Source organism: Panthera leo, chromosome D1 (assembly GCF_018350215.1).
Source record: "Panthera leo isolate Ple1 chromosome D1, P.leo_Ple1_pat1.1, whole genome shotgun sequence".
Classification (NCBI taxonomy): Eukaryota; Metazoa; Chordata; class Mammalia; order Carnivora; family Felidae; genus Panthera; species Panthera leo.
The window spans coordinates 37,901,064-37,927,874 of record NC_056688.1 but is presented as its reverse complement, the minus strand read 5'-3'; the positions used below and the strand labels follow the sequence as shown (position 1 = coordinate 37,927,874).

General features: G+C 35.8%; 1 protein-coding gene across 2 annotated transcripts; it reads right to left on the bottom strand.

The window, feature by feature from the left end:
* Nucleotides 1-6,350: 6,350 nt before the first annotated feature.
* Nucleotides 6,351-26,762, bottom strand: FAM76B (family with sequence similarity 76 member B). Of its 2 annotated transcripts, none has more exons than XM_042907008.1 (10): nt 26,017-26,762; nt 25,132-25,196; nt 24,202-24,256; nt 23,013-23,168; nt 21,043-21,242; nt 17,478-17,525; nt 17,210-17,290; nt 16,412-16,544; nt 13,612-13,713; nt 6,351-9,031 (listed from the first exon to the last, which is right to left on the bottom strand). In XM_042907008.1, the coding sequence occupies exons 1-10, from the start codon at nt 26,101-26,103 to the stop codon at nt 8,942-8,944; spliced, it is 1,017 nt and encodes a 338-aa protein (XP_042762942.1). In that variant the 5' UTR covers nt 26,104-26,762; the 3' UTR covers nt 6,351-8,941. The 2 variants fall into 2 exon arrangements, with proteins under 2 accessions (XP_042762942.1, XP_042762941.1); XM_042907007.1 differs by having other exon boundaries at nt 16,412-16,547; nt 26,017-26,761.
* Nucleotides 26,763-26,811: the final 49 nt, after the last annotated feature.

Below are 26,811 nucleotides of genomic sequence, written 5' to 3'. Positions count from 1 at the left end.
CCAGCCCTTTGTCCGATATGTCATTTGCATATATCTTTTCCTATTCCTTCGGTTGTCTTTTAGTTTTGTTGATTGTTTCCTTTGCAGTGCAGACGATTTTTATCTTCACGAGGTCCCAATAGTTCATTTTTGCTTTTAATTCCCTTGCCTTTGGAGATGTGTTGCATAAGAAATTGCTGTGGCTGAGGTCAGAGAGGTTTTTTTCCTGCTTTCTCCTCTCGCGTTTTGATGGTTTCCTGTCTCACATTCAGGTCCTTCATCCATTTTGAGTTTATTTTTGTGAATGGTGTAAGAAAGTGGTCTAGATTCATTCTTCTGCATGTTGCTGTCCAGTTCTCCCAGCATCATTTGTTAAAGAGACTTTTTCCATTGGATATGCTTTCCTGCTTTGTCAAAGATTAGTTGGCCATACTTTTGTGGTTCCAATTCTGGAGTCTATTCTATTCCATTGGTCTCTGTGTCTGTTTTTGTGCCAATACCATGCTGTCTTGATAATGACAGCTTTGTAGTAGAGGCTAATGTCTGGGATTGTGATGCCTCCTGCTTTGGTTTTCTTTTTCAAAATTACTTTGGCTATTCGGGGTCTTTTGGAGTTCCATACAAATTTTAGGATTGCTTGTTCTAGCTTCTCTACTCATTTTTTGTATTGTTATTCCCCCCCCCTTTTTTTTTTTCTGTATGTGTTTATAAAGTGAGCTATAATTTGGCAGGGGTGATGGTGGTGGTGATTGCGTTACTTTTTATTATGAAAAAAAACCTTAAACTTACATAAAGTGAATAGTTTAATGAATTGCCAGAACCCAATTACTCATTTCCCATAATTAACAACTCACAGACAATCCTGTTTCATTTATATTCCCATCCACTTCGCTCCCTGTATTATTTTGAAGAGTACTAAACATCATGATATTTCACTGTAAGTAGTTTAGTAGGTGTCTCTAGAAAGACTATTTAAAAAATTAAATGTATTTGGGGCACCTGGATGGTTCACTCAGTTAAGCGCGCAACTTCGGCTCAGGTCATGATCTCACAATCCATGGGTTCAAGCCCCTCTTTGGGCTCTGTGCTGACAGCTTAGAGCCTGGAGCCTGCTTCAGAGTCTGTGTCTCCCTCTCTTTCTGTCCCTCCCCCACTTGCACTCTCTCTCTTTCAAAAATAAATAAACATTTACAAAACTTTTAAAAATTAAACATATTTGCAAATTATACAAATATCAAATTATTATGTTGTATGCCTGAAACTGTTACGTGTTAATTATATCTCAATAAAAAATTAAACTAGCTACAAAAATACCATTATCACACTTAAGGAGTTAATAAAGTTAATAATTCCTTAATGTCATTAAACATCATTTAAATTTCCAGTTGCATAAGTGATTAAATTTTTTTTTCAATTTTTAAGTTTTCTTTGATTCAAGGTCCACACATTGTGATTGGTTGGGATCACCTAAGTACCTCTCACTCTACAGGCTCCTCTCCATCACTTTCTTGAAACAATATCCCAATTGCATCCCTTTGCTGTCATTCACCACAATCTCTGTCCTATTTCCTGAAAATTGGCACATGTCTGATCATATGTACATTTGATTCTTTTCTGGAAAAAGTATGGGTAGAGTATGTTCCTCAATAAGAAAACACGTGATGTTAGAAATGGGTCTCTGTGTATTTTGAGCAGCGGACCTAAATATAAACAATGTTTATTTTCTCCATCAATTCAGTAGAAGTTGCAAAGTGTTAATATTGCAATTTTAACCATTCCTTTTTCACTTATTAACTGGAATGCCTCTTCAAAAGAGACTGTACCCCTGTTTATTACTTACCTACCCAGATGTACAGTTTGTATGAGAACTGTAGGAAATATTGTTTCTTTTCTATTTATTTACCAATTTTTGAAATAATGAGTTAGCTCTCTAGCATCCCCTAGTGGTGAGCAATTAGTGCTTTGTTTTTTGTATGGTGTATTTATCTAGTATCATTCTGAATCATGTATTTAAAACTTATGCAGTGTTTGGGGTGCCTGGGTGGCTCAGTTGGTTAAGCGTCCGATTTCAGCTCAGGTCATGATCTTGCGGTCCGTGAGTTCGAGCCCGGCGTCGGGCTCTGTGCTGACAGCTCAGAGCCCGGAGCCTGTTTCAGGTTCTGTGTCTCCCTCTCTCTCTGACCCTCCCTCGTTCAAGCTCTCTCTTTGTCTCAAAAATAAGTAAACATTAAAAAAAAAAAAAAAAGTTTAAAAAAAACTTATTCAGTGTTTCAACGCATTGTGGCTATGATTTTCTATATTGATGTGCAAATTGTACAATCTTCCAATTGGCTTCTGAGTCTTTTTTTTTTTTTTTTTTTTTTTTTAATTTTTGGGACAGAGAGAGACAGAGCATGAACGGGGGAGGGGCAGAGAGAGAGGGAGACACAGAATCGGAAACAGGCTCCAGGCTCCGAGCCATCAGCCCAGAGCCTGACGCGGGGCTCGAACTCACCGACCGCGAGATCGTGACCTGGCTGAAGTCGGACGCTTAACCGACTGCGCCACCCAGGTGCCCCACTTCTGAGTCTTTTTGAGAGCATACTAAATAGTCCTTGATAGTTTTTTATCCATCTGGCATGACAAGATGATGCATACTTTTCCTACCAAATATCTCTGTTTTTTCTTAGATAAAATATCTTGAGTTTATACTGGTAATTCTAATTAAAAACATGACCACACAGATTTTGCTGAATTTGTATCTCTTACCTCTTTAGTCAAGAACACCAGTCCTGAGCCAACAAGTGGAATAATAGAATATCCCGTAATTATTGCTTTATTCCACAAAATCTTATCCCACGCAATAATTTCAGAATAACAATACTGACACTGTCATCAACAATAGGATTTTGGTCAACAGTGTAAAACTATTTTTGCAGTTCCTCTTTTACCTTAGAACATATTCCCACTAAGAAGGCACAAGTTATTGCATTTTATAGCAATTAGAATAATCTTCTGTGTGGTTATGGTACCAACTGGCTATATATTTAGGTACAATTGTTTTGTTTGTTTGTTTGTTTTTTTAAGATAGTTTTACTTTATGGGTGAAAGGGAGTCGGAGATACAGGCTTCCAGTTATGGAATGAATTAGTCATGGGAATAAAAGGTCCAGCACCAGGAGTGTAGTCAATGATACTGTAATAGTGTTGTATGGTGACAGATGGAAGCTGCACTTGTGAGCATAGATACCGTAATGCATCAACTTGTCTAATCGCCAGGCTATATACCTGAAACTAATGTGTCCCATATACTCAAATAAAAAACTTAAAAACTTTAAAGATGGTTTTACTTTATAACCTTGCAAAAGTATTCAAGTGACTCCAAAGTCAAATCAACGAAACATGGTACGTTCAAAGAACTCCAGACTCTAACCGTGTCTCCTCCAACATTTCTGCCCCATGCCTAATTGGTAACCATTTTAAACAATTATGGTTAAGGTTTCAATTTTTGAAAAATATAAGCAGATACTTTTGTGTATGTGTGTACACCCCTCCCTTTCTCAGCATGCTACAACACCCTTTCCTCTAGTTTGCCTTTCTCACTTAACAACCTACTGAGTAGTAGCTGAGTAAATTTTACAGTTACATAGATTCCGTTATATGGATATACAGTTTTTTTTTTCTTTTTAAGCAATCCCTTCTTTTCTTTTTAATTGTTTTTTAACGTTTATTTATTTTTGAGACAGAGAGAGACAGAGCATGAACGGGGGAGGGGCAGAGAGAGAGGGAGACACAGAATCAGAAGCAGGCTCCAGGCTCTGAGCCATCAGCCCAGAGCCCGACGCGGGGCTCGAACTCGCGGACCGCGAGATCGTGACCTGAGCTGAAGTCGGACGCTTAACCGACTGAGCCACCCAGGCGCCCCAGCAATCCCTTAATTTCAATTGTTTTCTGTTACTGCTACTGCAAATAACTGAGTTGCACATATGCCTCTTCATTTTTGTAAGACTGTGTTTGGGATAGATTCCTAGAAATTGGATTGCTAGGTCAAAGCATAACTATATATGTAATGCTGCCAGCTCTTAAAACTCCATAGGACTATTTTGCAATGACCATCAGGAATGTCGGAGAGTGTGTTTCCCTACAATTTTGTTAACAAAGTATGTTGTCAGGTTTGGAATATTGCAAACCTATAGGTGAGAAATGGTTAACTCCACAAACTTTTATTTTTGATTTTTTTTTCTTATTATGAATAAGGTCATCTTTTCACATGGTTAAAAAGCATTTGCAGTTTCCCTTTGAATAGTCTACTCATTTCTCTGGCTCAGTTTCTATAGGGCTGTTGGTCTTTATTTTAGAAACAAGTCAATTATTATAGTCAAAATACAGTTCTCAACCCTCTAATCATGTAACTTCTCAGCGTGTATTTTTTTCTTGAAAAGTAGTGACTAGCACAAAAATTCCAACACAGTTATACCAGAATCAAACAGGAGAGAAAAAAAAACACTGGGCTTGTCATCTACTATCCTCTTGTCAATTAAAAAACAAATTCTGCACCTTACATGCTGAGACATTGCTTAGAATTGAGACTTTTCTCTGCCCATAAGCTTGTCTTCTCCATCTGACATCCAATGGATGATGTTCATCCAATGGATAACCTCTTAGCTCTGTCTCACAGGACAACTATACACGTATCTCTGTAATACTGGTTTTCAGTTGTGTGGCAAACTGTCTAGGTACAAGTCACTTAAGCCAAGCTACCTCAAATTCTTTTTGGAAGATGGCAAGGCATTCATAAAAGTCAGTACTCAAGTCATTTACCACTTCCTGCTCCACTTCCCTGGCTATAAAATAAAGCAGTTGGAGAAAATGATACCTACAGTCTTTTTAAAGCATTGAATTATCTGGTCTTACATCACTTCCTTTCCAACTCTAGTAGAGACTACCCAAACTGCCTTGAAAATGTAGTTCCAAGTAATTTTTCCAAGTTCATTCCCCAATTCTTTTCAAAATTTCCTCTACTCGTTATCCCTGAAAACTTTTCGTGCTTTGTTTTTTATTATTTTTTTTTTTTCAACGTTTTTTATTTATTTTTGGGACAGAGAGAGACAGAGCATGAACGGGGGAGGGGCAGAGAGAGAGGGAGACACAGAATCGGAAACAGGCTCCAGGCTCCGAGCCATCAGCCCAGAGCCTGATGCGGGGCTCGAACTCACAGACCGCGACATCGTGACCTGGCTGAAGTCGGACGCTTAACCGACTGCGCCACCCAGGCGCCCCTCGTGCTTTGTTTTATATACCACTTGTTTTCAGAGTGTGGGCATTAAGCCGGAAACATCAGCATTACCTGGGAGCTTAGAAGTGTAAATTCTCGGGACCGATCCCAGATTTATGGACTCAAGAAATTGGGGCAGAGGCCCAGCAACACGTGCCTCACAAACCGCCCCCCCCCCCCCCCCATCCCTCCCTGTGACTGATACATGCTCAAGTTTGAGAAAGCAGTGACTTAGACTAACCTTAACCACAATTCTTACATTGCCCTTGCTAAAGCTATTAGCTTCTTATTACACCTTATAATACCAAGGTTAAGTTCCAGATATTTTTTCATGTTTATGGTCTCCCCAACTGGACTATAAAGAATCAGATCCTTAACTCAGTTCTATCAAATAACATTGCCTGGTTTTAGTCATGTTCCAAAGTTTGCAAAACCGTAACTACCTATGGCTTTATTTGCTTTATTGTTACCTTGAAAATATCTCAGTATCTCAGTAAGAGTTACCTGAAAGCAGTCTTACTGAACATGCAGCAAAACTAAATGTTTGCCTCAGCCAGTTCTCTCAAATCTGCTGTTGTAAAGCCTCATCCTGGGAAAATGTAGATGGAAGCTTACAGGTAGGCTCAGTAATGGTCCTCTAAGATGTCCATGTTCTAACCTCTGTGAATATGTTACCTTATGTGACAATAAGGAGTGCAGAAATGACTAAGGATTTGAGATAGGAAGACTCCTGATCATCCAGATGGACTCAATGATGTCCTTGAGAGGGATAATAAGAGACAGCAAAGGGAGAGAGCATGACTGAAGAGAAAAGACATAATGACAGAGGTAGAGGGACTTGAAGATGCTACACTTTTTGGCTTTGCAGATGGAGGAAGGGGCAAAGAGCCAAGGAATGCAAAGAACACAGTTCCCAGAAGCTGGAAAAGGCATGAAAACAGGTTATCCCCTTGAGCCTCCAGAAGGAACCGTCCTGCCAACACTCTGACATCAGCCCAGTGAGACTGATTTTGGACTTCTGGCCATCCAGAACTGTGAAAGAGAATCCATCTTTCCTATTTTAAGCCACTAAGTTTATGGTATTTTATTACAGAAGCAATAGGAAACTAATACAAAACTTTTTTGACAAGTTTTTATTGTGAAATATTGGATTTAGAAAAAAGTACAAAATGTCAACAGTCAGATGTGTACAAGTACAGTATTTCAATAGTCTATACATGTGAACAGCTTACCAGGTTCACCGCAGAATGCATCTTGAGACCAATACAATCTAAAAAGGACTGCAATATTCACAGGCTATTAATACATAAATAACTTGGGCCAAAACGACCCTCACTGGTAAATGCTAATTAATTGCGGAAAACGGGCTAAAAAGCACAATACGGCACACCATAGTATCTCCTTACAGGTCCACATTTAAAGAGTATCAGCTCATTATGTCAATACACTACAGATCCAGGACTGGGACTCAATTACTAGTTTATACAATTGCAAAAAAAATTAAGTTATAGAATACGGTCATGGAATAGAGAGATGGTATTTAATTAGGACTAAATACTGTGAAGCCCCTAAGAGGCTTTAGCCTTGGAATTTACAAAGCTTAATCATTTAGACTGATTTTCAATTTTTAATCTGTTTTGTAAAAAAAGGGGAAAGGGGCACCTTGTTTTTTAGTAGCAGCTCCAACAAGTTATAAGAACTATTACATAATTTATTTTTAAAATCATAATGACCTCTGTGGACTGATAAATGGCTATGAAACCAGAATATAAAACGTTATAAATTTTAAAGAAAGGTAATGAGTATCTTACGAATTTAGCAAATCCTGCAAACATTAAAATCTGTGTTAAGAAGGCATTACCTACCATTGTTGAGAGTACTAAATTTAGGAAGATTATTGCATGAAGAGCTCATAAAAATAAACTGATTTAATTTTTCCAAGTCCGACTGATTCAATCTTTTTGCTATTACTTCAAAATTACCCTAGATTACATGTTTTCACATTGGACAAAGAATTAATCTGGTATCAATGTATAATGACAAGCTATAGGAATAATCTCCTAAAACACCAGTTATCTTAAAAACAATTATAATCATCCTGTGTTCTGAGGAAAGATGATCTTTGATGTGACATTCATAATCATTGTTTGTTTAAAAACAACTTAAAACTAATAAATTTAATAACAGTTTAATTAAAACAAATTTAGCCTTGCCCATAAATTCCTAAGAGAAGGCACTCTCTTCCACTCTATACAGTATATCTAGCAATGCCTGTTGCTTTAAAATTGAACTAAACGTCTGAACTGGCATTTATTAAGGAGGAGATCAATTCCATTAAAGACTGGAAACCACCGGATCAGAAAATAATTAGTCAATAACTTTACATAACCTATCCCAACCTACCTTAACCTTTAATAGACAATTTTAAAGACTCTGATATAATTTTTTTATAAATAGTGCCTGTATCTTACAGTAGATTCCAATTTATTCAAAGATAATCATGGATTGATTTAAGTTATTTAAATTTTTCCAGATTTGCTTTAAACTTACAAATCAAGTACGGTGTACATAAATATTAACTTAGATAACCACATATTATAGGGAAAGCAGATATATGGACCACTGCAGAAAAATTATAAATTTTTAAAAAACTTTTATAAAACAAAAAGAAAGCAAAATATGTAACTCACAAAATATGAACATGAAGCCATAGGACATAAAAAATAAAATTACTCTATCAGAAACGATTTAAAATTAAATCTTTGGGGAAGTATTTTTACATAATTCAATGAATTCAGTGACCAACAGCTTCTCATATCACACACAAACCACAAAATCATCTAGAGTCTATATGCATTATCAGTTCTTAATGCAAACTCAAACATTTTACTAACAACTTTGATTTCCTTTTGAAATAGGCTTCTGTACATATGCATTTATATACAAACATTTATTAAACATGATTTTAAAACAAACTGTATGTACAAAAGATCGGCATTCCTATAAATAAAAACATTAGGTGGCAAAAAGGCACTTGTAAGTAAAAATCTACAGTAGTTTGTACAAAACAGAACACATTTTACCTTGGATACTGTACAATAAACATTAATTCCTATACGAATAATGAAAATACCAGTTTACTAACTAATGTTAATGATGTAACTTTTAAAAACATATTTACATATATTCTGAAGTTCATTTAATAAAAGCACCATGATTTTCTAAGTTCATGTTGATGCAAAGTAAAAACACAATTACCAAAAAACCAGTGTTCACCATTTTCCTTGTTTAAAAGTTTTTGTATTTCTAAATTGCAAACTTTTATCTGAAATTAGCATAGTGTAAAACACAAAACAAAACCAACCCAAACCCTGTTGCTCTGACTTCTGAAAACCGTAATCTATTATTGCCTGTTGCATTTTATAAAGAGCACTACTCATGCACTCCTTTACAAGTGTTTAATACTATTGCTGGCAAAAAAGTTCCTGGATATCAAATAATTAAAAAGTAACTTCAAACCAGTTGAAGTTTTATTTGAACGTTTTACAACTTAAAAAATGCTGTGTATCAGTTACAAAAGTGAATAGGAAACACGCCAATTCATTTGGTGTGCAAAAATATTTCTCCACTACACAGAATTTAAGGGCTTCACAGAATTTTTTTTCAAATGTACATTTTCAGCAGAAACACTACATGAAAAACTACTTTCTCAAGGGGATGTTAGTACGCTTCCACTTTTGTCAAACTTTTTACCCTTTGACAATGCTGCGACCTGTTTGAGTAGTTCTCTGTTTTTGGCCTGTGGGAGACAAAAACATTTAAGATGAAAAATGCTTGAAATATTAAGTCACACTGAAGAATACTACTTATTTAATGCTGTTCTTTTCACTTATAGAACAAGATTTCATTGAAGCACTTAAAATAAATGAAAGAATTAGTATATTTAGGTTCATCTCTTTAATGTTGGATATGGAGAAGGAAAATTTTAGATTGGTTTATCACCCCCCTTTGTAAAATGTCAATGTAAATGTCAAAGATAAAATCAGTTAGAAAAAGGCAACTCAGAGTGAATCCATTTAAAAGAGGGCCAAATTTTAAATAAGGAAAACATATTTAGTTCTTTATCTAAATGTAAATGAGATATTTACATTTAAATATCTAAATTTTACATCTTTATCTAGATGTAAAATGAAAACAATGAAAATAAATTTTGTAATGACTCAAGTGATGATTTGGGAGGAATACTGCCCAAAAACTGTACAAAATCTTTCATATATTTACCTATTTATAGAATAAGCATAAGAGGTCCTTTTTGCAAAAATATTCACTCTTTATCACTTTGCCAATTTTCTCAACCTAATGCTCTTCAAACAATTTTTTTGAAGCACCCTGTCTGATCTTATTTGTGTTCCTTTAATTGCCCTAACAGTCATTTGGTACTGGTTTTGACGTAATTTGAACATTTACACACCATCACTGTTTTCAGATTTGTGAAAGGTTGAAACTTTTTTTTCAAAGATTCAAAATTTCACTTTGCCCTCAATCTGAACTGTTTGTGCACATCATGCAAACGTTCCACAGACCACTGACAAAGACACTGTCCTTGAAACAATGCACTATGACAATCACCAGTGTTTAGTGAGGAGGAATGTGTAAGGAGGGACGACCTTCAAGTGAGTATTTTCACATTGACTGCCTTTGCCTCTCTTAACTGTGGAAGCACAGGTAATAAGGGCCCTCCATATCTACAAATACATTCATAATCAAATACCTTTGGAGTTTTTCAGCCCAAGTGTGGAGAGTGTTGACAGTGGACTAGAGTCTGAGCACTGCCCTAAGAACAAATTTTTTTCTCTGGTTTAGGGAGGAATACCATTTATTCTCCTTCACAAATCTCAAGATTTTTTATTACCTAGATATACTTTTTAACCTCGGTGCTTCATTTTCTCTAATTTGGCCTCTGTAGGGCAAGAGAACACCCTGCCCCCTTCTCTGTGTCCCATCTTAAACCAGTTTCATGAAACATACACCTTTTCCAAGCTTTGTACCTCCACTCCCCCACTTTTCTTCAACCAAACTCTCCCCAATTAATACCTATTACCTCCTAAATGCAAATATTCATAGAACTATCTCGTATTTGCGCATCTAATCATTTTTATGTTCAACTGCATATACAGCATTTCTCTAACAGTTGTTAAATAAGATGGTAATTAAGAGTTTCAATTTCAAATTCAATTTCAATATGAAATCTAGAAAATCATAAAGAATTTAAAAGGATTTTTGTTTTTCCTTTAAAATTAAACAGTTTGAGAAACTCAGAAGACAAATAATGAGAATGTCTGGTAGTTAGTGGTAAGTCAAGTGAGTATACCAATGATCAACTGGTTTATTACTCGGCTGACCAGTCTTAGCCACTGTTATTAGTTTCAAATTGTTTTCTTTTTATTGTTAGCTACATGTTATGTATCTTATAATTATAATAGACTCTTGCTAAGAACAGAAATCTTAACAGAAAATTTAAAATACAGATTAGTGAAGGACATAAAGAAAATTATGTTTGCAGATGTGCCTCAAAGAGATTGCCATCAGATCTACGTTTTCTTTATGCAAAGCCTTTTATATTGACATACCAAATCATTAAAAAGTTAATATTTGAATTATCTTTCCTCAGTCATCAATGAGAAGCAAACACAAAAATTAAAGAGTTCATAATTTTCATATTCTAAGTATGAAACACAAGAACATTAAGTGTTGAAAGCAGTTCTTCCTTTTAATTTTTTAGCAGCTAATTTTCACTTTGCCTTTATATATTCAGTCTCCTAATCACATCACTAATAAACTTAGTTGCTGATAAGTTATGCAAGAAAAAAGCCTTTAAGAAAAATAAATAGTGCATCAGTTGTTAAATGGAGACAAGCCCAAATGTGTATTATTCTAATTTAGGTACATTAAAACATTTTATAATGCAACACTTAAATATGTATGCATTTAAAATTTTTATCCTAATGTTATTTCTTTATTATGCACCCTGAAAAAAATCATTTAAGACTCTTAACAAGTTAAGCTAAAAATGTTTAGAAACACTAGCCTAAAGGAAAGACTATCTGAAATCATACAGATTTTGTTACAAAAACTCACAGTCTATTTTCTCATATGTAAAACAGAAATGTCACCACCCCGAGAGGAGTTGAAATAACTAACCAAATATATAAAACACTGAGCCTAACACAGAGGCTGATACATAGTAGGCACTCAAAGCTTGTTCCCTTTCTCCCTTTATTAGCTCCTCAACAAAAGGTAGAATTTTTTATTTGGTAGTCTTTTTAGACAACTTAGGTTGTTTATTTTGGTATTTTGCATAATTTTGCCTTGTGACGCTCACTGATTTATTTCCCAGGTTTGATAATTAAAAATGTTTTGAGAATTATTAAAACAAAGTAAGTCTTCTGCTACAGGTTCAGTATTTTATCACAAAAAGATAAGAAAAATAGTTAACTATATTTACACACCTAGGCAGAAAACCCTACTCGTACATGGTTGAAGGGAGTACAGTTAAAAGAGGGCATACAACTGTAACAGAATGTCTCCAGCAGTAACACAAAAGATATAGGGAAGTGGTCTGATAACAAGGATTAAACAGAAACCTGAGTGACCCGAGTTGGTGGGAACACAGGAGAAAGTACAGTTTAATCTGAATCAGAAGATGTACGTTTCTACGTCAGTTCTGATTAATTATATGACCACCATTTCATCTGTAAAATGGGAACTCAAAGTTACTGTAAAGAGCAAATAAGACAGCTTATGTAAAATCATGTTAGAAACGTCATGCTTCTATATAAACATCAATTGCTCTTCTATTATATAAACCTCAGCAACCGACCAAGAAAAGTTAGGCTTAAGATACCAATCAGACTAAGATGTCAAAAAGAAGGTCCTCTGTGCTTACAGCAGGAAAATAAAACAACAAATTGCTATTTTGAACACTGAGAAGTACTAAGTTTTATCATTTTATAATTTATCAACAGCTTCTGTTGCCAGGTTATCATTCAGTATTAATAACTGAATGAGAAAACTAAGAATACCATAAAGCAAATATTTGCTGGTGGATGATAATGTAGAAAGAACCCTAATCATATGGGTAATTTCTCAGGACAGAGGGCAGATGGACATTTCCATAAATCAACACTCATTCAACAAATTATTTGAGTGCCTACTATGTGCTAGGTTGCACACAAGGTTTCCCTTTAAAACTCTTTGTAAGATCATTAATGTAAGCATTAAGACTAGGGCTATCACTCAAATTTCAGCAGGTTCCTAGATGCACTTTACAATTTTATTCAATTTAAGCTACCTTCAAAGAAGTATGAGGAATTACAAACCAAAAGGTAGGAACAGCACATTTACCCTGATGCTACAATGATTAAAAACCCAGGGCAGTATTAATCCTTTCCTTCTGAAGCTGCACTTTTCCATCTGCAGTCTATGAGCTGGCATGCATCCTCTATGCTTTTATGACTTAAAACTACTGAACTTTAAAAACCCTGTTACCCAAAGATTAATTCTAGAAACGTCAGAATCTATAAATCAACAGAACATGTAATTAATTTAGTGTGGTCTGATTTCTAAATTTACAAAACCTAGGTGCAAAAAGGCTTAAAAAAGGCTTAAATAAGGGAATAATCCGTGTCCCTGCTGGATGCTCTCCATCTCTGCATGCCGGATATCAGATACTGCCGTCTTTGTCACTATGGGGACCCTTGGCTTCACCATTCAGTTGTACATACACTGAAATCCTCCTGAGTATGCTTATCTTGAGGCTGGCCTTGGCCTAGATCACTAGAAGCTGCCCACTGTGGCACACAGCAGAATCCTACTGAACACCTTGAACATCAGTATGAAGGTTAAAGTGCACTCTTTTGCCTTTCATCACTGCATGTGGCATAAATTTCCTCCACTTGAGGTCCCTAAGAATTGGTTTTGTATGCCCACCTCCCATTATCTGGGAGAAAACGGGAAGAATGCTTATAAAACGTACTAAAGACCTTATTTTCACCTTAGTTTCATGAATCCAATTTTTAATTTTTTGCTTTCACCCAATGATCAATTGAACATACTCCATCGGTATCCTCGTCTGAAAACCCTGTATCAAGTTTAGACAGAAGTTTTCAGAATTAACAGACTGAATCCCCTATCAAGTGATTTCAAGCAATAACACTTAAGGGGAGCAGGATTAAGAAGTATTATAAAACCAAGATTAAAGTTGAAAAAGCACCAAATACACCTAAAATAGGGACACCAATACCAGTCCAAGATATTACACTATTAATTATAAGTAAGGTTAGCCCTCCTTGCCTAACAGTTTACATAAATGTTATTTACCTGAAGTTGTTCCACAGTTTCTTTGTGAGCTTTTTCCATACTGTTCATCTTTGTTCTCAAATTTGACTCTTGATACTGAAAGTCCGCTTTTAGTTCGGTTAGCTGAGAGATAAACAAGCATATATACATAAATATGTGTGTATGAAAGTGTAATATATATACATGCACAAACACATTTTCAACATACTTCATTATAAAATCACAATTCATTACAGAAGTGGAAAATGTTAGCAGTTTCCTGAGTCTTATAACCTATTTAGAATTTGTTTTGTGAAATGAAAGCTAGTACAGTGTATTTTAATGGTAAGATAATACCAAACTGTCAGTAAAACTTTTGAGAAGATGCCTCTTTTGTTTCAATTTAAAGATGGTTTCACTGGACATAGAGTTTGGCACCTACTATGCCAACAAAAACGTTTAATGGCCAATACCGGGGAAAAATGCTTCAATGACAACATACTTCATATTATACATAAGCAAACTAAATGTTAATAGTGGTTTCAGGTTAAAATATTCTTTCATGAACAAAAAGGAAGGTTTCACACTGGGTGAAGTACAAAGAGGAATGGTTCTATCAACCATAAGCTATACTGCTTTTACTTTAAAATTTATGTCCAGAATTATGTATCTAATACCACCTAAGACTTGAAGAAAAATTAAGAACAAAGCACAGAAATACAACTAACACGGAATGAGAAAGAAAAGGGAGTTACTTTAAAATTTTGGCTAAATTAGACAAATTCAAGAAAAAGTCAGTGATTTGAGAAAGCTACATTCTTTTCTTAAGTATCAGTGGCATACATAAAAATACAAGATATTTATGAGCTCAAACTAAAAAAATAAGTCCATATTTTATCATTTCGTTATCAGAACCATGGAGAAGAAAACTTCTGGTTATTTTCAAATGGTTTTCATTACATGAGCTTTAAAGGTTTGCACTTCTGTTTTGTAATTAGCCAGTAACCTCAAAGATGTGTAACAGCAAAAAGAGAAAGGAATCATGGTGTATTATATTCTTATTGTCTGAATAAAAGCCCTTGCTTTTGCCAAATTCAAAGAATAACTGAATTCTCTCTCTGTTTTCTACATTAACAAAGGAATTCCTGTTCTGAAATGTCAATTCACATCAGATCAGCTAAGATAATTATTCTTGTCACTCCACTGTGTGTTGCCTTCAGATTATGAATTTATGGAAGATAAGAATCAGGTCTTATTTATTTATTCATCTTTGAATCCTCATGATTTAGTACATGGCTAGCTCTAGAAGTCACTGAATAAAAGTGAAATAAATTCAAGAAAACGCCTTGGTTATCTTACATTTACATCATAAGAAAAAATAGCAAATATGTAGTTATTTTAGGCTAAGAATTATTATGTTTCTTAGGACACTATTATTTCCTTTCCTGTTAGTGTTTTTGTAAAAAAAAGGAATGCTAACAAAAGCAGAAAACTTCCAACAAAGTGCACTTACATACAAGAGTCATGCTATGGAAAAAAAATTTCAAACAGTCAAAATTCCACAATTCATTTGGAATGTTTTATAGTCAACTTACTGTTTCATTCAACTTTTACCTAGATTAATACAGATAAATCTTTATGCAATAGCAATGTCTCTAAGATTTTGTGCATAAAATAAATTTCCATAAAAGCTCAGTAATTCAAAAATTTTGCTAATTAAAAGAACCATAAAAAATATGACAATCATTACTATCCTATTTTCAATCTTACATCAATTCTAAATTTCATATACTGAATTTGCTTAAAGTAAGGTCCAAATGTATTAAGATAAACTTAAAACTACTAACCATCATGGCATAGGAAAACTGTAACACAAAAGTTGTGAAATGCCAAAGGAAAAAGTTCAGATTCAAGCAACACTATGGATACTCAGAGACCGATAATTCATACACATATTTATAATCGTGTCTTGTTCACAATTTTAAAAGGAATACGTTTAATGTTTTCCTATTGCATAAGATGTTTGAAGTAAGTCAAATTAGATAGTCTAAGAGTATAAACAAGTACAAAAATAGGTTCTGCCCTCAAAGATGACCCAGCATCAATAACAGCAGCTATGAACACTCAACATGTGGCAGGAGCTGTTAGTACTTCATACTTTCATGTAATTGTAACAACTATCTCATGAGATGGTATCAATATTCCCATTTTTAAAATGAAAAAAAAAAACAAAAAACTGAGCACCAAAGATGTGAAACCATTCTGTTCAAGTTCACACAAAAAAAGTGTTATAACTTTTCACTAACCTGACAATATATTTGATATTCTTAATCTAACTGATAAACAAAGTCCTAATAAATACATTTACTTCCTATAAAATGATCTTAGACACCTAACTCTAATCACTGACTACCACACAGGAAATTCCCTTTGGACTACTTTTCACCAGTTATTTGATCTGGAGTGAAATACATACATGATTAGTATGTCAAAGACTCAACTACCCTCTTAAATCGTAAGAATTCACATAATATTTCATTTACATGTCATTTCCAAATGAAGACATCAGGCCTATTTCTACACTACAGGTTTAGTAAAAACTAATGTTCAAATATTACAATTCTAATTAGCCCTCAGTTAATTCTTACAACTAAAATTCTGAAAGACCATTTTTACCTATCTTCACTAGATGGCTTATGTTCCAGTTTGGCTTCTGTAATGTGTCTCGTAAGAATCATACACAATAAACATTACCAAGTTATTGAAGTCTAATAAAATTTGCAATTACCCAGCAAAAGTCAAGATGTAAATCTTACCAGGCTTCAATGAACCATGTCCTTACCTTTTTATCTTTTTCTAAAATGGTCTGGTCTCTCTGCTGTAAGAGACGTTTAAGTGACATCACTTCTTCTTTCAGTTGACTTATAAGGACAAAATTGTCTGTTCCCCCACTATCTGCTGACTGATTTATAGAGCTACTAAAAAGAAAAAAGTAAAACACAGTTAAATGAAGTAGAAGGAAAATTAGCAGGTGTTCAAATTGCATAAATTAGACAATTCCACAAACATCCTTAAGGCTAATGCAAAAAAATATGTACCTGACAGAAATGGATGCAACTGGCAAATTACCTTACTAATGGCACACATTACATACACCTGCAGAAATATAATTCAGTATTAGCTTTTAGGGGGTCAATACTTCTAGTGTAAAGCAATAGGCAGCCAATTTGTACAGTAACATCAGCAAACTTTTGGCTAATGAACTAAAACAAACTCACGCTCCTAATACTTTAAATTTAAATACATTTTCCAAGCAGGTCAATTTAAAATATCACATTAGATTTGTGTTTCACTGAAGAATAATTAAGATAAATAGAATGTTCTATTCAGATGTTTTCCTTTTTTTTCTTTTTTCAAAACCCAAATTTATTCCCCAAATAGAACAACAGTTCAGTGCCACTTGCTTATTGCCAAAATTAAGTTAAAATTTTTAACGGATTATGGTTACTCTTCTAGGTGACTCAAAAAAGTCAATGTAGAAGATACATGTTTCTATTCTTTTACCTAGTAATAGCTGGCAATCAACCATAACTGTTCAACTAACTTGAATTTTCACAGCGCTAAAGGAATTCATTTTTACCTATCTCCGTTAGATGGCTTAGATTCCAATTTGGGCTTTTTCTTTGGAGTTTCATTCTGAATTGCTGCAGAGGATTTATGGCTGAAATCAAACATTAATAACAATAATTAGAGTAAAAAGGGCAGAGGCAGCACCTGATAATTCTTCTTCCTCTAAAATATTACCGATCATCGATTTTTTAAAAGCGTAAGTAACAAAGTTAAAGGGAAGTCACGTTAAAAAGAAAATACGTCTCAAAATACTTCAGAAAATATGTTAACATATTTACCTCTGTTTCCACAGTCCCTGCTCTTGTTCTGGACTCAGATTGCTGATTCTGAAAAATACATAAATGACATCTAACAACAACATTTATTTAATACATCTATGCTTAACAGCATTCTTCCCAATGGACTCAAATTACACAGGTTTAGAATTTTTTTATTCAGAGAAGACATACTTAAGTTTTCAAACTAAGATAATATATGTTGAATAAATCACATTCTAGTGAGATAACTTCTAATCAAGCAAGTACTACCCATCTTAAATTCTTTAACAAAAGTACAGTTATAGGGATTAAATTCTCTTCACCAGGATAAGGTTCTACAGTTATAAAGTAGGACAGTCATCATACTTAGGCTGCCCTTACTACTTCAGACAGAAAATATTTGATCTCTAAAGTTAAGGCCTTCTTAATAATTCTGTATGAAGATTTCTCCTTTGGAGTAACTCCTGTTGCTCAGAACAGTGTGTCAACTTGAACCAAGAAATGTCTTAATTTGTTTCTTTCCTAGTTTTCCTTAGAACCCTTTCCAAAGTCTCTAGATCTTTCTCTGGTCAGTACTCTGGAACAGTCATGCTGAAAAAAACTGAGAAGTTTCACAATAAAAACGAATTTTACTTTTACTTACAATTAAATGCTGTATTATGAATTCTTTCCCAATATGCCATAACACTAATAACCACTTTATAATTCACTATGAATCCTACATGCTTTTCTCCTGTACTTGTGTATCAGCCAATCCTGCACTAACCCTTCGTTTATTGATTTGTGAATAGAGCATCTCCTATGTACCAGATGCCACATATTTATACCATGTAAGGTGTTAGAGAAGACCTGGGCTGTGTGACATTTTGCCAGTTACTTAAAATTCCTGAGCCTTAGTTCCCTCATCTGCAAAATGGTATGATATATACCTTATAAGTGTATGAGACTTAAATGAGTTTACGTACATAAAAGCACTTCATACACTACTTGTGTATATACAATAAATACAAATACGTATATACATTTGTGTGTATAAAATCCACTATTGTAGCTGTAGACGTTTTTAAAGCAAAAGTAAAAAAAGAAAAAGTCAGACTATGTTCTTTAGAATCAGTCATAAGATAAATACCAAGTTGGAGAAATAATGCCGTAATTCTATAAACCTGAGTTACTCTTTATTTGTGGCAATAAATGGCAACCCTACTGAGGAATTCAGTTGCCATTTCTTTTACAAATTTAATTATAAGCATTAGCAAACCATATAGCCACACATGAATAGCACTATCCAGATCTCCAAGTGATCTGGAACAGTTGGTGTGTTCCAATCACATTAATAATGTGAGAATAATCACATTAATAATGATTTAAGGAAAACACTTGGAATTCTCATCTTTGCTTTCTGAGATGGCCATTCCTGGATCCAGACTGATCTGTTTTTGTTGTCCTCTAACCCCACCCATTACTATATATTACAACATGTATGCTCCTCATAATTGTTCCAATCTAGTGAACTTAAAATAGGATCTCACAAACGGACTGCCTACTCAGCAAATGGTCTATGTCCATTAAATACAAAACAGTATTTTTATTTCTTAAGCAATAAAAAGGAAAAAAAAAATTAAAGGTCAATACCATCCTTATTACCTTTACTTTTGAAACCTGTTATTTTTTCAAAAGATGAAGTTACTGTCACAGAATGATCTTTATAAACATACTCTCACTGTGTCCTATCACATGCGAAGAAAAATTTATAAAGGACAAAGGAAAGGGATGCTTCAGTTGAGTTTCAGGAATATATCATTATGACAGTTATTTTGTCATATGTTTTCTTAAAAGAGCAGAAAAAAGATGTACATTTTGTTCCCTGGGATATTCTGACAGAAACACCGTAAGATTTCTTCAGAATAGCCAGATTAGAAGTCACTACGCACTCCACTATTGTGACATTCAGAAAGCACGATGACAGGGTAAGGCAAGTGGAAAAAATGCGACTGAACATCACTACCTCAATAAAACCTCGTAATAAATGCTTGCCTATAATTTAAAATCAAATCTGTCTATTAGAACTATATTATATTCTAAAAATATCACGTATTCTTAAATGTTGTAGGCATCAATTTGCTATAAATGAATTTATGTTTTACCTATCTAGACCTTTAAAGACTCACAGAGAATTCTGGTGAAAAATAAATTCTTCTAAAAATTGGTTATCATGTCACTGTTTTTTCCATTTTGATTTGTATTTATGTTGTAATACTCTTGATTTTTCCATGAAGACTAAAACCACAGTTCAAACAACTTTATACTACACACATATTACTACAATATAACTTTTTCCTCCCAAGGCATTTTAAAAATCAGTTTAGGGGCGCATGGGTGGCTCAGTCGGTTGAGCGTCCGACTTCAGCTCAGGTCATGATCTCACACTCTGTGAGTTCAAGCTTCGTGTAGGGCTCTGTGCTGACAGCTCAGAGCCTGCAGCCCACTTCAGATTCTATGTCTCCCCCTGTCTCTGCCCCTCCCCTGCTCATGCTCTGTCTCTCTCTCAAAAATAAATAAAAACATTAAAAAAATTAAAAAAAAATCAGTTTATATTCAAACAGAATTCCTGCCTATGTGTTTTGAAAAAGAACAAAGTACTACTAGTTTAAGAGATTATTTTTCATACACTTTTGGAACCTTCACGATTTAGAATGCTTCTATCATGATCACAAATGAGTCTTATAATTTGTTCTGCAAAAACATTGAACGTATGTATCCTAGTCACTGGTTTAATTAAAACAAGTTACAAATTAATGATAACTGATAAACATAACTCCATATGACTGTGATTTGTATTTATAACTGTAAACATTTTTACAAGTAAAATCCTAACAATTATTTAAACAAAAAAAGAATATTGAGGCCTTTGATAACATAAACCAATGAAGCATTAACTAACTCTGGTTTACTTGTATTTTGACTTCAAATGATCATAATTTTATATAATAATTCTTTAATGCCCTACCTATATTTTTATGGTAAACAGCTAAACACACTCCTGTGTATAATTTTATACAGGCTTACCTCAAAGATACTGTGGGTTCAGTTCTAGACCATGCAATAAAAAGAATATTGCAATAAAGCAAGTCAAATAAAATGTTTTTGTTTCCCAGTTGCACATAAGTAATGTTTATACCATACTATATAGTCTATTAAGTGTGCAATAGCATTACATCTGAAACAATATACATACTTTAAAATATTATTGCTAAAAAAATGGTAATGCCATCTGAGTCTTCAGCAAGTTATGAATCACTGATCACAGATCATGAGATAAAGCTGTTGGAAAATGGCTGCCCATAGACTTGCTCAACAGGAGTTACCACAACCTCTCAATTAGTAAAAAACAGTATCTATGAAACACAATAAAGGAAAATATAATAAAACAAGGTATGCCTGTACACTGAATAAAGTAGGGAAAAAGCCCTAAACTCAAGATGCTTACTATGTACAACGGAAACTAGCGTCTGCAAAAAGTTAAACACTTATATACGCCATTAAAATGCCAAGAGGATTTTAGAAAACATGACTTCAAAGTACTTACTTGTGATGGCTACTGCTGTGACGATGGTGATGGTGATGATGGTGGTGATGATGTTTTGAATGATGCTGGTCTTTTTCAGTAAGAGATGAAGAAGATGAGTTTGAATGTGAAGATCCCAGGCTCTTCCTCTGTTCTTTTGTCTTCTGTAAAACTCTCTTGTATGATAAAGTACAGAGCCAGCATAATAACTTTCCATCAACCTTTTTAAAGAAAATACTTGTATTAAAGGTACCTCTAAACTGAGTATAAGTGAAAGCAGGTAAGATAAACTATTCAATTCCTGTGTGCACACTCGTGTTCTCTCTTACACACACACACTGAGATTGTTGCAAAATGGAAATAAAATTAGACTTCACTGAAACTTCAGAAAACGCTTGTTTGGCATATCATAAAATTGGTGAGGATGATATATGGACCTCCATTAGTTTTGAAGTGTTTTTTAATTTGGAGAAACTTTTCTTATTACAAGGAAAAAAGCATAAATTGATAATGTGCTTCAAAGATCTTACCTAAGCACTGGCCTGAATTCTTAATTCACTGTGTATTTACTAAATGACACAGTAGTTCCCACCACAGTGAAAACTGTTAGTTTTGGAAACAAGGAGAGCTTAAATGACATATACAGTTGATTCTCATTATTCGCAGGTTCCTATTTGCAAATTCACAACCTACTTGCTAAAATTTATCTGTAATCCCCAAATCAACTTACAGTGCTTTGGGGATCATTCGTGAACATGCACACAGCAGCAAGAAATTTCTGTAGCCGGAGAGCAAATGTTCCCTGCTGAAGTTTAACAAGGTGACACTCTGCTGCCTTCTTTCAGCTCTTATACCATAAACAAGTGTCCTTTGCATGGTCTATCTAGTGCCATGTTTTCTGCATTTGTGCTTTCTATTGATGATTCCACTGCTTACAATGAACCCCAAGTGTAGTGTTGATGTATAGTGCTCTTTAGCACGAGAAGGCTGTGATGTACCTTATGTAGAAAATACACATGTTGGATAAACTCCATTCAGGCATATAGTGCGTTTGCCATGACTTCATTTAATCAAACAACAATTTATATCAAGTAAGATATCTTTGAAGAGAAGTATTCACAAAACAAGATTAAGTATTGATCAACTAATCACAACGTTGTGACCACAAGCAAGAACCTAATCCTGTACTGCCCCCTTAGGAGCAATAGTTCAATATTCGTTAATTCAGTGTTTGCAGCAACTTTATAGAACCTAACTACCACAAATAATGAGGATCAACTGCACATGTGTCAAGCGGGAAGGGAAGAGACTTTTTTCCAAAATTAAGACTAAACCTGTAGAAAAAAAATTTTCTTTCTTCTACTTGTTCACACAGTAAGTGGTGGAGGGACATGTCTTACAACTAGGGTACAAATACTGCTGTGGAGGAACCTGGGGAGGAACCTGCTTCTCAAAGAGACAGTCATCCTCCAAATCAACTGAAATTGACAGACAACAGGAGGCCTGTGTGAATGCTGATCAGCAGAGGAATGCCACAGGCATACACATACTTTTTAAGTCACTGTAGGTAGAGAAAAACAAACAATGGTTGAAAACTAAGCCCCGAATCAAAAGGCACAAGACTAACTTTGAATTACACATGTTAATGTGCCATCAGATATTTTTTCACACCAGCAATTTCATGCAACCAGCAAAAGGGTAAGTAGCTGAAAGGATTTAAAAGCAATTAGTAATTCTGAACAAGACGTTGGATGACCAAATGGTACAGAACAGCCATCAGAGAATATTGTTTCAACATATAGTAATCTCAACTAATCAACACACATTGTACGTGATGCAACAAGAAGAAAATGCACTGTCCCTACTCTTCCATCTAACTATTTGTTTTCAGGGACCCAAAGGACACATCAGGTATTAGTGCATTCATCACAATAACTTCCCACCTGTGTGGTGTTTTAGTTAATTCTCAGAAGATATCATACTATAAATACCTTTCTTCTTCCTTCCTCCTTTCGATCAAAAGCACACTGTTGTTTGCACTGTTCACAGGTCTGAGGTGGTCCGTATTTTTTTTCTGAATTTGTACAACGCTGACACTTTGTACCAATAAATGCTGCAATTATGTTACAGTATTGACAAGGCTTAGGCTGAAAAACAGATACACACTTTTACTACATTTGCTCAGTAAAACATAGACCAGTATACAATATATTTCTGGGACTAATTAAGGAAACAAGTAAAAAAATTTTGTCAGGTATGTCGCCCTCTCATATTTAACAACATTTATCATGTTTCCTATTTATGTATGAACATTTATTTTTAGAGTCATGCAACTTTTTCTTAACTCTATTAAATAGCTACATAAGATCATGGAAATGTATTTATGACTGAATAGTATATCATATAATATAAAAGCTACATGTGACAAAGATCCCGAAGACTGAAAATAAAGGTACATACTGATACAAAAGTTTCCTATATTCAGCATTTAGGAGAATGAACTAATTTCATATCCTGGTTAGCTTAATTACTCTTTCATTTATTAAAAAAAACACTTAACAACTTCTTCATCTACAGGTAAAGATGATGAAAAGAATATATATTATATGTGAGCTTTCAACTTAAGAACTGGCACAACCATACTCAACCTAAATTATGATAAACATACCTTGATTTTCTTTGATATTCAAAAGACAATTCAGGATTTTACAGAAACTTAAGGCCAGCACTTTGGGTAACCATGACTTTACTATACTAATGACTGTAATATAAACATAACACAAAATTTCTTCTAGAATAATGTCAAGATTTTGTGAATAAATGCCTAACTGTGCTGTTATGTAAAAACTGTCAGAGGTTCTGAAGAGAGGATAAAAGTGTGATTATGCAAACTTTAGATAAGTGGGTTCTCCATAACGAAAAGTTTGTTTGCTATGTTTGAGTCTTTATGGAATAAAACCATAAAGTTCACGATCAAATTCAATATACACATGTCCATAAAATGACTGTTAAATGTTGTCATCTTCCAATGAGACTATCTACAGAAAACTTCTTTCCTGAAATATTTCAATGTGTTGAATGTTTAAGGACATAGCAATACATATTTTTTACAAGGTCTGTCTTTGTGAAAAATGTTGACTAGTAACAATAACAAAATATAAAAATGTAAGACATACTTACTGTGCCAAATTGCTTCACATTTTGAGCACACTTCTTACATATTGTATTAGTTTTGCTGAAAAGGAATTGAATATAGATGAGCAAATTTACATAGCTGAGGTAATTAATACACCACTGGACTAAAGCAAATATAGTTTGGATCTGACTGTTTGCTTTAGTAGTTCTTAAAACTTACTCTAAAATAGACCAAAGATCTTTTTAGGGATGTGTATTATCCAAATTCAGTCCTTATTCATTAACTTTAGATAAATGTCTTTATACATTTTTATCATATATTTCTTGGTATAGAAAACAAAACCCCCCAAAATCCTCGTGTTTTCTATCCAGTTCCAAAATCTTCACGTTTGCCACCATTTATGGACAGCATCACATCTCCGTGCCTACCTAACCTTCCTCAGGGTCTTGTCCACTAGGATGATGCCAGGATCCACACATGAAGAAATTATTTGTCCTTCTCTTTAGGCTACTCTCTTGTATGTGCCCCGATCCTTAACAGGAATCACCCTCTTAAAAAGTATGTACTGTTCTTCTACTGGTAACAAGTTACTAGATTTCACCCTTGGAAGGTAGTTGGTAATATTAGAGACCTTTCCTCATGTCCATGTCATCACTGATGTTTTGTCTTTTTTTTTTTTTTTTAAGCTTCATAGTAACTGTTTGTATTTCCATTTTTTGACAGCAAAGCTGTACACTTTCCATGCAATCATTTATTCTCCCTCTCTTCATGTCTAAACTGAAGTCTAGGTGACAAAAAGACCATTTTTTGGCAACACGGTCTCTCTCACCACACATAAACGGTTTACAACTTAAAATTTAAGAAGCTAAACCATCATTTAAGAACACTTTAATACAAATACGGGACGACAACCCCCAAGTGTTCCTTACAGACAGTGCTGTCTTTAACAATCAAAAACTGTTCAGTATACAAACCTCTCTTGTTGAAATTCTGATCTGCAGTAAGTACATTTTACAATAGGATGCGCAATCCGACATTCCTGTAATAAGACAATATATTAGTATCTATCTCAAAGTCCCAAATTTCACTTTTCCGGTAGAAGATTATTACACAACCTAAACATCTCTAAAACATCAACAATACCTGTCCCCCAACGGACCCAATTGAGTGATTTATCATGTAAGTGGTCAATTACAGCATACTTCCTTAGGGAAGGCATAGGTGTCTTTGTCTTTATTTGATGTGGGGGTAATGCTACAAATAAATTAAGAAAGCTGTCAGGGCCGATTTCAAGGGTTGGTTAAATGTGAAACTACTTAATATTTTGCACCGTTGCTCACAGACAGCATCCCGGCTTTAATGGGATGGGAGGAGCTCCAAATCATAGAGCATTCTGTCCCCAAACCAGTCGCTTCGCTTTCCTGGACAGGGAAGAAGGATGCCATCAGCTTTGCGGCTTCAGGTTCCTAGCAAGAAAGTGCAAAAACCGTCCCCTGCCTCCCGGTGGAAGGAGAGGACAGACCAAGCAGAAAACCGAGATGAAAACATCTCCACCCCAGGGTCTCTGCGGCATAGACAGGTGGCTGCCTCCTCACTCAGCCCCACCCCTGAGACCCCTGAATGTTGTTGGGGCCCGGCCCCCTCCTGGGACGCCTTGGAAGAGGGCAAAATTTGGTCTTCCTCTCAGGGGCCTTTCCCATCTGATGCCCACGTCCTCGGATAAAGGGGTCCCGGCTGAGGAGAGCTCCAAGCTCCGAAGGCGCCGGCGAAAAGAGCCGGGCTGCAGTGCAGCGGACACCCAGCTCCCTCGGGTTCCGACCAAGGAAACCCCGCCCGCCCGCCGCCCAGCGCCCACGGACCTTGCAGAGCTGCTGGCCCTGGGAGAGCTCCTCGAACGGATAGCGCTGGGTACACTTGGTGCAGGCATACAGGGCCGAGGCCGCCATCCTGCTCCTCAGTCTCCTCCTCTCTTCCACCGCAGCCCGCTCCGAGGCGGGGCCCTACGGGGAAGTCGGGCGCCGCCGCTGCCGCCGCCGCCCGGGCCGCGGGCTCCTCCTCCTCCCCCTCCCCTGCCTCGCGCCCACCAGAGCCTCGGCGCGAGAGCCCGAGGCCCTGCGGTCGACACTGTCTCCCTCCGCCTCCACTTCCGCCCCCAGCCCTCTCAGTGACGCCGTCCCAGCCGCTCCCGCTTAGGCCCCTATAGCGGCGGAGGGAGACGAAGAGGATACTTCGATGCGGTTTAGCTGCGCGGCAGCGGATCCGCTTCCTTCTCGGCCTCCCTTCCCCATCTCGGATTGGCTGGGAAGGCTACTGCGTCACTCGGTCGCTCCTCCCAACCCCTAACCCCGGGTACGCAGGGAGCTCCCACAAAGGGAGGAAGTTGCTGGCCAATGACAGCCCGACGCTATCAGCGCGCGAAATCTGCTTCAAACTCGCCCCGCCCAAAGCCCTCAGTAGCTGTATCTAGCAGCCAGTCGCAGGTTTGAGTGAGAACTCCCCAATCCAATTGGGCAACTGTTGACGGAGGTTTACTCTCTGCCTCCAGTCTTTTTTTCCCCTTGACTTCCATTGGACCAAATCACTAAAGCCCCTCCTGATTCTATTTGTTATTGGCCAAAAGCTAAGTACTTCACCTGGAGAGGCGTCTCTGAGTG

Excerpts from the sequence above, each read along its gene's own strand:
- FAM76B (XM_042907007.1), bottom strand. The coding sequence starts at position 26,103 with ATGGCGGCCTCGGCCCTGTATGCCTGCACCAAGTGTACCCAGCGCTAT. Across the intron at positions 23,169-24,201 it reads ATGTGAAGCAATTTGGCACA|CCTAAGCCTTGTCAATACTG; the intron begins GTAAGTATGTCT and ends TCTGTTTTTCAG. Across the intron at positions 16,548-17,209 it reads AAGCCATCTAACGGAGATAG|TAGCTCTATAAATCAGTCAG; the intron begins GTAAAAATGAAT and ends TTTTCTTTTTAG.